We start from the raw sequence: 10,180 nt of genomic DNA, 5'->3' as shown, positions 1-10,180 counted from the left end.
CTGATACGACGTCAAATTATCAATAAATAAGGGGGAAAATAAATAATTATTCAATCATTTACCATAGAGAATACTGAAAATATGATGACGACTAACATCGCTTTTGAATTTAAGGGCCTTAGCAATACTAGTTTAACTAGCTGCACCAGGCTGGTTTTGAGAACCGATTCATTATAATATGTCCCATGAAACATGCCATGTCCTATTATGATAATGTTTTGACACAAGGCACTGTGTGGAGGTGTAACATGCCATACCATGTCAATTGTCCAAACTCGGCACAAGAAGTTTCAAGCACAACATATCAATCTTCACCGGGCAAAGAATCCGATAAGATTTTATCGAAGACCTTAAAAACATTAAGTTCCTCCACATTGGAGAAATTAACCAATATCTCGATTATCTACCATGTCCAAGTCCTGTACACAGCGAGTCACAATTGAATGATAGGAATGTGAGATCTACTAGCAACCAGTTAAAAATTCAAGAAATCTCTCCATGGGCCATTGATGACAAACTAGATGGAATTGTGGACTGCATTTGTTACAATCACGATATTTCACGAAGATAACAACAAGTGTTTTTTAGAAACTGTCACTCAATTTGGGAACTTGGAATGCTCAAGGGCTCAATTATTTATAGCTTGTTTACCAGTAGAGTGACAATCAACAAAGTTACAAGTACACAAGGATAGAAGCATGATAGTATAGGTTATTGAATAATATGCAAGGAAAGGAGGCAAAAGGAAGTTTATAACTTTTCGTCATCATTCTTGTGCAACAGCTACTTCTTCATCGGAGAAATAATCGTGCCTGAAAAAGTTAAAAGGGTGGGGTGGGAGCCATGAAGACATTTACGTAAAACATGAAGAAAACATTACAGCAAGAAAATCCCGCATTTCCCATTAGAGTTTTCAGCAAGTTGAATTGAAAATCCTACCACGTTCCAAATTAAACGATTAAGACCATTCATCTTCCCTCTTTCAACACCTTTTATTATGAAAATGAATTGATCAGTTAAAACTAACTGTTCACAGATTTTTTTCCCTATACGAGGTGTCTCAAGCCCATTAACTTCAACAAGGATGAAAGAACTCAAATAGATCACAATAATTCGATCCAAATTACCTTATTTTGCGTGAAAGTTGGTAGAGTCCCGTCCCTGCCATTGCAATATTTACACTAAAAAGGTTCCAATTCTTCTGCAAATTGAAATCAAATCTAATTGAGAATTAGAATTATGCACAAACTTCCACCCCATAAAAATCTCATTAAGCAATATCAAGAAGTGAACAAAAAATGAACATTCTACATTATTTTCTTTATGGATAAGAATATTCTTCAGTAACTACAGCGGAATTAGAACAGCATAAAGTGTTTTTTCCTCTCTTTTTATTACTGACTGTTTCATTTCCCCCTTCAAAATGTGTGATGCTGTAGTGGATGGGGGCAAATGGTTTCTAACCACTGTTTATGGTTTCCCTGAGACTCATTTACGATAGAGAACTTGGGATCTTCTTAGGGGTCTGTGTCAGTCAAATGGGGAGGCTTGGCTAGTGATGGGGATCTGAATGAAATTCTGTTTCATCATGAAAAACAGGGAGGTAAACCTAGACCTGAGAGACAGTTAGAAGCTTTTAGGGATGTTGTGGAGGAGTGTGGTCTGCATGATTTGAGTTTTACTGGTTATAAGTTTACTTGGTCTAATAGAAGGGAGGGAATTCATTGTATCAGCAAAAGACTTTATAGGTTTCTAGCAAATTCGACTTGGTGTAATTCTTTTCCTAATGCTAGAGTGAGTCACGGTGTTGTGGCATATTTAGACCATCATCCCATTTGGGTTCAATTGGAGGGGGAGATTCAGATTCCTATAACCAGACGACTCTTTCGATTTGAGGAAACGTGGGTGGGGGCTAAAAATTGTGAAGAAATTATTAAAGAGCAATGGAGAAGGAGTAGCTCCCAGTCAACTATGGAGGAGGTAGTGGAGATGATTAAAGAGTGTGGGGTGAAACTGAGTGCCTGGAATAGGAATAATTTTGGTCATGTTCAGACCAAGCTTCAGCAAGCAAAACTGCAGTTAAAAAGGCTGTATGAAGATAGTCATGGTTTTGATGCTTTTGTGCTGAATAGGGCCAGAGATGAGGTACAACTCTGGTTGGAGAGGGATGACGTCATGTGGTCACAACGGTCAAAGGCGTTGTGGTTAAAAGAAAGAGATCAAAATTCGAGATATTTTCATATGAAAGCTTCACAAAGGAGAAAAAAGAACAGGCTGGTGAGGATTCAAGATGATAGTGGTCAGTAACAAGAGGGGCCTAGTAAAGATAAGGTGATCCTCGATTATTTTGAAGACTTGTTTACTACTGCCAACCCAAGTGCTTCCCTGGAATTTCTTCATGCTTTGAGAGGCAAAGTCACTTCAAACATGAATGAAGAGTTATGCCGAGAATTTATTGAGGTTGAAGTCAAGGAAGCATTGCAGCAAATGAACCCTTCCAAAGGCCCAGGCCCAGATGGCATGTCTCCAATATTATTCCAAAAATATTGGCATGTGGTAGGGAACTCAGTTACTACAGCTGTTTGGCATGCTCTTAATTCAGGTTCTTTTTTTGATAAGTAAAATCAAAGTATATTAATGAAAAGAATAGGCAAAAGCCATGTTCAGTACAATGAATGCCCTACTACGTAGGCTCAATAGATACAAGAAAATCATGAAAATTTTGGCCATTAAAATTAACGACAATGGCCCAAGTACAAAGAGTTCTAAAAAAGAAAGCTTTTAGCTCCTCCATAGATCTCTCTTTGTCCCGAAAATCCATTCATTACGCTCTTGCCACACACACCACATGATGCAAATGGGGATCATCTTCCACCTGTTGAATGCCTCTCAAATCTGTCCAACAAGCCAAGACCGCCACCACTTTACCCAGCCCAAATCTAGTCTACTTAATATCTCATTCCATAATCCTCGAGCTACCTCACAGTATAGTAAAAGATGGTCTACGGATTCCCCCCCCCCTTCCTACACATGCAACACCAATCTGCGATGATCACCCTTCTTTTCCTCAAGTTGTCTGTTGTGAAAATCTTCCCCAAGGAAGCGGTCCACACAAAAAACGCTGCTTTGGGAGGCGCCTTATGTCTCCAAAGCTTTTTCCAAGGAAACTGAATGGGGGACTCTTGTGAAAGAGATTTATAGAACGAGGGAACCGAGAACAAACCTTTACTTGTAGGCGTCCACCATAATAAATCAGCAAGCTGGTTGCTCCGTTTGAGTGAGTACAAGAGGCTGTAAAAGGCTGCAAAACTGTCCATTTCTCAATCGTGTGCCGCCCAGCTAAAGTTGATGTTCCACTGGATTTGTTCCCCAACTATCACCATGACATCCGCCACTGAAACTTCCTTATCATTTGTGACCTTGAAGAGGGCAGGAAATTGGTCCTTTAGAGCACTGTTTCCACACCTAGTATCGTGCCAAAATTTAATCTTAACCCCATGTCCTAGACGAAAACTTGTATGACGAGCGAAAACCACCCATCCTCCTCTTATATATTTCCACAGCCCCGCTCCATATGCCCCTCTCACCTCATTGGTACACCATCCCCCCCAAAGGCTACCATATTTACTCTCAATCATCAACTTCCATAACGCATCTGGTTCTTTATGGTATCTCCACAGCCATTTCCTAGTAACGCCGATTAAAGGTTCTCAAATTTCTAATGCCCAAACTACCATAAGAGAGAGGACTACACACCTTTTCCCACCTCACTAGGTGGAATTTGAACTCCTCACCTAGTTCTCCCCACAAAAAGTCCCGCTACAGTTTCTCAATACGAAGCGCCACTTACTGGAATAGGGAACAAGGACAGGAAATAGGTCAGTAGATTAGATAGGGTACTCCTGATCAAGGTAATCATACCCCCTTTTGACAAGTACATTCTCTTCCAACCTGCTAATCTACGCTCTACCTTCTCAATCACTGTATCCCATAACGGAGCTGCTCTCGAGGCGGCCCTCAACGGAAGGCCAAGATATGTCATAGGAAGTGCGGAAATCTTACACCCTAGGATATTAGCCAAATGCCTTAAACGTTGCACACCTCCAATAGGCACCATCTCTGATTTATCCAAGTTCACTTTCAACCCCGAAGCTGCTTCGAAGCAAAGTAAAAGTGCCTTCAAGACTCAAACCTGATTGTGATCAGCCTCGTAGAAAATAAGAGTGTCATCTGCAAAAAGTAAATGAGAAATATTAAGAAGTCCCTCACCTGGGGGTCCAACCGGGAAACCGGTCACATGCCCTTTGTCAGCCAGGGCTGAGATCATTTTGCTCAAAGCCTCCATCACCAGAGTAATGGAGACAGCATGTCTCCTTGTCTTAGGCCATGTGTGCTATTGAAAAATCCAGTTGGGCTTCCATTTATCAAAACTGAATATTTCACCGTAGATATACACCAATGGATCCAAGATCGCCATCTTTCTCCAAAACCACACCTCCCAAGAATATCAAGTAACAAATCCCAATTAACGTGGTCGTACGCCTTCTCCATGTCAAACTTGCAAAGGATCCCTGCATTACCCACTTTCAGTCTACTATCCAAACATTCATTTGCAATAAGAATTGCATCTAAGATCTGTCTATCATTTACAAAAGCATTTTGGGGCTTTGAAATTATTTTTCCCACAACCTCGCTAAGGCGATTCGCAAGAACCTTAGAAAGAATCTTGTAAACCCCATTTACTAGGCTAATAGGTTGAAATTCCTTAATCTCCACTGCCCTGGCCTTCTTCGGTATCAAAGCCAGAAAAGTGGTATTTAGGCTTTTCTCAAATTTACCGATCGAATAGAATTCCTAGAACACTTTCATGAGATATTCCTTTAATGCATCCCAGCACGTTTGAAAGAAGCCCATAGAGAACCATTCGGGACCCGGGGCCTTATCTTTAGCAATCTTCCTCACCACATCAAAAACCTCAGCTTCCTCAAAAGGCCTCTCCAACCGGCTGCTGTCCATAGAGCCAATAGAGTCAAAAATCAGCCCGTTAGGCTTAGGCCACCAACCCACCTGCTCAGTAAGTAGCTGTTCAAAAAATCCAACTACATGATTGTTAATACTCTGTTCTTTCCCTTCAACTTTGAACCATACTTTTATTACTTTAATTCCTAAGAAGAAGTCTCTTGTTCAAGTGGCTGATTATATACCTATAAGTTTGTGTAACATGGTCTATAAGTTAATTCCTAGAGTCTTGGCAAATAGGCTGAAAATAGTGTTACCCAACATTATTGGGGAAAGTCAAAGTGCATTTGTTCCAGGGTGTTTAATTACTGATAATGTTTTGATTGCCTATGAGGTAATGCATTTTTTAAAGCTTAAGAAAAATGGCAAGAAGGGCTTTATGTCGTTGAAGTTAGACATGAGTAAGGCATATGATAGAGTTGAGTGGGGCTTCTTGAAATCCATTATGGAGGTGATGGGGTTTAGCCAAGAGTTTGTTAAAATGATTATGATGTGTGTTTGTTCTGTGTCTTTCTCTGTACTGATTAATGGTGAGCCTAAGGGTCCAGTTATTCCTTCTAGAGGAATTAGACAAGGGGATCCTTTGTCCCCTTATCTATTTCTTTTGTGTACTGAGGGGCTGACTACTCTCTTGAAAGATGCTAGTATGAGGCAGAATATTTCAGGCATTAAAATCTGTAGAGGGGCTCCAAAAATTAACCATTTGCTATTTGCGGATGACAGTTTGGTGTTTTGCAAGGCTAAGGTTGAAGAGAATAGGAGAGTTCAAGCTATTCTGGAGAAGTATGAGGCTGTTTCTGGTCGGCGTATAAATCGTGAAAAAACAGCCATGGTGTTTAATGTGCCTAGGGGAGTTCAAGAGGAGATAAAACATTTGTCGGAAAATTCTGAAGTACAGCAGTGTGAGAAGTATTTAGGTCTTCCACCAATCATTGGAAGTTCAAAAGCTCAAGCTTTTCAATCCATTAAACAACAAATTTGGCAGAAATTACAAACCTGGAAGGAGAAGTTACTCTCACAGGGCGGTAAGGAACTGTTGTTAAAGGCAGTGGCTAGTACACTATGCATTGTTTCCTTCTTCCTTCAAGTTTGTGTGCTGAATTGGAAGGTATGATGGCTCAGTTTTGGTGGGGGCAAAAGAAATATGAGAGGAAAATTCATTGGTTGAGTTGGAACAAAATGTGTGTAAGGAAGTCGTGGGGAGGGATGGGGTTTAAAAATTTGAGGGCTTTCAATTTGGCAATGTTAGCTAAACAAGGGTGGAGATTATTTCAAGAGGAAAATACTCTACTGCAAAGGTTGTTCAAAGCTAAGTACTTCTTGGATTCAACTTTTATGCAGGCTGGTTTGGGCAGGAAGGATACATGGAGAGGTATTTGGGAGGCTAAAAAATGGGTGGTGGAGGGTTGTAGATGGAGGATAGGTGATGGGAATTCTATTAACATTTGGCTTGATAAGTGGATCCCGGGTCATAATGCTCTAGTTAAAGAAGGAAATGTGATTGCTGAAGATAGTAGGCATGATTGTGTGAGTTCCCTTTTTTGTGAAAATTCTAGACCTTGGGAGGTGAGTAAACTTAGAGCTCTCTTTAATCCAAGTATTATGGAGGATGTTCTGAAAACTGTTGTGTGTGCTGGTAATGGGGCTGACAGGAGAGTTTGGGGCTATGAGAGAAGTGATTTGTTTACCGTTAGGAGTTGCTACAGGTTTATATTGGATCAGCAGGGTTCACAAGAAGCTGAGTCTTCATCTGCAAGTGCCCAGGGAGTAGTGTGGAAACAGCTATGGAAAATGCCTATACCCAATAAGATTAAAATCTTTGCTTGGCGTGCTTGTAAGGGCGGTTTGCCTACAAATGAGAATCTAATAATGAAGCATGTTCCAAATGATGGGATTTGTAGCTTGTGTAATGTTGAAAGAGAAGGATTATACCATGCTTTGGTTAGCTGTGTGCATTTAAAGAGGACCTGGACATATTTTCTTCCTACTTTTGTTATTGATAATTATTTGAATGTTTTTGATGTGGCATTTGCTAAAAAGTATGACATTTTGGCTACTTTTTTTGCTTTGGCATGGGGGTTTTGGCACAGGAGGAATTAGTTCTTTCATAAGCAGCTGCTCATTCCTCCTAATCAAGTTGCTGCACATGCAATCTCACTGCTGAAAAGTTATAGAGGAGTTTGGAAACAATCAAGGCAGCAATTGAGAGATATGTATAAATGGAAGCCTCCGGATCCAGAAATGCTCAAGTTGAATGCTGATGGTGCTGTGTTTGCAGAAATGGGTAAAGCTGGGACAGGTGCAATTCTGAGGAATAGCGTGGGTAGTGTTATTATGGCTGCAAGCTGTGCAGAGGGGGATGTTGCTGATCCAGAGCACATTGAGGTGATTGCTCTCTTTCGTGGCCTTCAGTTGTGTGCAATTATGGGCATAGAAAAGATTCAAGTGGAGAGTGATTGTCTCTTGGCAATTGAAGCAGTACAACAGGGCAGCATGGAAAACTCAATGCTGGGTGGTCTTTATTCAGAGATTAAAAAGCTGTCTTCTTGTTTTAAGGAATGTGTTTTTCCACATGTTTATAGAGAAGCAAACATGGCTGCTCATTGTCTTGCTCAGCATGCGAGAAGGGTTATAGAATTACCATGTGGGGGGATTGTATTCCAGACTTTTTATCTCAAACCTTGTGGTTTGATTTATGTCTGTAATCCTTTTTGTTGATTAATGAAGTTTCATGGTTTTGTTATAAAAAATAAATAAATAAAAAAAGTACATGTGCATGCTCTCATCCTTTATTATTATTATTATTATTATTATTATTATTATTTTGTTTTTTGGGGGGGGGGGGGGGGGGGGGGGTGTATCATGTTATTAAGGACCTTACACGCGACAAAAAGGAGGCTCATATATCATTCCAGACACAATAATAAAAAAGAAAGATCAGACTTCCCTACTTCTTACTTTTATCTTTTTTGGGAGAGAATCATTGATTAAAAGATCAGATCATAGCATAAACCTGGAGTTCATATATTTCTACGGCATTCAACTTCACTCTTTCCAGGGATGCACACAGTGAAACTAGAGCAAAAGGTGATTTTGGCAAAAGCTAGAGAGCAAGAGAAAGAGAGGATTAAGATGAAACTCCCCATTTTGCTTTTGGGAGATGAGAAAACTAAAAATAACGCAGCAATAAGAGATAAAGCCCGGTAATTTGTGAAGAAATCGAAGAGACACTTGTGGAAAGCTATTCATTTCCTGACACCTGCTATTCCTCTTCCCTCATTTCGCTCAACCAATAGAGGGGGATAAATTTCGATATATAATTCATGATATCACTATTACAATCAACCACATGAACTGGTCAAAACACACACTCAATCCTTAGATATGATAACCTGGTTGAAAGATTAACTCAAATCTGTAGAAGCTACATACATGCACACATACAAAGCAATAAGCATGAAGAAAATGAATGTCACCAAGTTGAGAGAAGTGTTCTGCATATGTGTGTTGACAGTGTCTCTGTTATATTAAATTTGTGCAAAGAATCAATACAACACTGTTGGAGGTATTACATCATCATTATCTGTATCTCCTAAGGCAGGCAATTGCATCAATTGTAAAACCTACCGGAATGATTACGGTGCTATAACGTGACCAGACAATTCCAGTGCATGCAACCGCTGCATAACATATAGTAAGAGTGAGAAATTGATAAGCTGGTGCAAATTGAAGCAGGAAAAAGAACACTTAAATTACTAATAAAATTCCACTTGTTGTTGAATACAGACTGTGAATATATACTTATGTGCTGAATGTGTACCCTTGTGTTTGTGGGCGATTGATCATATGCACACCATGATAAAACATGCATATGAATTCATGTCTAATACCTATTTGCTGAGGATACGAAAGCTTTTCTGGTGGTTTGGAGAAGTCGGCAACGTTGGCTATGCTGATGCCCCATTTGAAAGTTGGTGCCCAGAAGTGAACTGCAATGCAGCTAATTTATGCATGCATACAGTAACTATTGACAAATGGTAACAACCATTCAAGTAAAGCAACGAATACATCAAAACACATATAACTATTTTTTAAAAATAGTAAGAAGCTCATGGAACAGTTTGTTTTCTTTTAAATATCACCCGTCAAACTAATTTGACAGAAGGCATCCATCTATGGATAATGAGGTTTCTGGTCGCCAAGCCTTTCAGGTGGTTTGGCCAGAAATGCTATGCTCACAAACAAAGACTTCACTCATCCAAAAAGGATCAAACTGAAAAATTTAAAAATAAAATAAAAAATAATTAAAAAGACTTAAGGCGGGAATGTTCATGAGTTTTTATTTTCTTTACAGCTTACTAGAATGTAATTAGGTATCTCACTTTGTATAATTTCTGTATACTTGGGCATTACCTCGTTTCTTTCTATTCAATGAAGATTATTACTTATAAAAAACAAATAAAAATAAAAATGTGAGAGAGAGAGAGAGAGAGAGAGACACACACACACACACACACACACAAGAATAACTAGAACATTTCGGTCACAATTAGCTTTAGGTTCACATAGTAGATTTTAAGATAACAACATAAATTGACTCTGATGACAGTGACCGGAACAGTAGTTAACCGTTCTGCGATCCCAAAAATCACTCTCTTCATTAGTCAATGTAGAACCTAAACTTCGTGGATCTAAATCTATGCGAAAGCAATTCCCACGGAAACGAGGCGACACGAGCTAAGAATAAGATTATCGAAAGCAAATCATCCTAATCGTGCAGAAGGAAACGAACCAAAACTATATATTTTAATTCTCAAAATTATATCACCCTAAACATCAGAACATAAAGATTGTTTTCCAAGATAGAACGACATCCGAGTCAACTCACTGGTTTTAGGTCCGGCCGGGTGGTTCCAGAAAGCTTGGAGCTTCGAAGCCGCCATGGGTGGGATGCCTCTCTCTCTCTGTGTGGGAGACGGAAGGGATTCAGTTCCTTGCGTTGGGTGCACGGTCCAAAGACCAATGGCTATTTGGTTTGGTAATGCGATCTCACGTCTGGTCAATGACGCCTGCCACGTGTACTTTCATTTGGTCAATTACCTTCGTCACCTTAGTTTTTATTATTTATTATTTTTTTGTTTGTGACAAGTTCAATGGAACA

The 10,180-nt window shown here is 39.6% G+C and overlaps 1 protein-coding gene across 1 annotated transcript; it reads right to left on the bottom strand.

Annotated features, from left to right (window-relative positions):
- Nucleotides 1-602: 602 nt before the first annotated feature.
- On the bottom strand, nt 603-10,067 carry LOC122276052 (mitochondrial pyruvate carrier 4-like). The gene is made up of 5 exons (XM_043085489.1): nt 9,908-10,067; nt 8,910-9,008; nt 8,647-8,699; nt 1,128-1,201; nt 603-812 (listed from the first exon to the last, which is right to left on the bottom strand). The coding sequence occupies exons 1-5, from the start codon at nt 9,960-9,962 to the stop codon at nt 767-769; spliced, it is 327 nt and encodes a 108-aa protein (XP_042941423.1). The 5' UTR covers nt 9,963-10,067; the 3' UTR covers nt 603-766.
- Between the last annotated feature and the right edge of the window lie 113 nt (nt 10,068-10,180).

Source organism: Carya illinoinensis, chromosome 9 (genome assembly GCF_018687715.1).
Source record: "Carya illinoinensis cultivar Pawnee chromosome 9, C.illinoinensisPawnee_v1, whole genome shotgun sequence".
Taxonomy (NCBI): domain Eukaryota; kingdom Viridiplantae; phylum Streptophyta; class Magnoliopsida; order Fagales; family Juglandaceae; genus Carya; species Carya illinoinensis.
This window is presented reverse-complemented; position numbering and strand designations above follow the sequence as displayed.

Bases quoted from the DNA above. Each gene is read 5' to 3' on its own strand.
- LOC122276052 (XM_043085489.1), bottom strand. From the start codon at position 9,962: ATGGCGGCTTCGAAGCTCCAAGCTTTCTGGAACCACCCGGCCGGACCT. The intron at 9,009-9,907 runs GTGAGTTGACTC...GCTGCATTGCAG, and splicing joins CCCGGCCGGACCTAAAACCA to TTCACTTCTGGGCACCAACT. The intron at 813-1,127 runs GTAATTTGGATC...TAACTTTTTCAG, and splicing joins CAACTTTCACGCAAAATAAG to GCACGATTATTTCTCCGATG.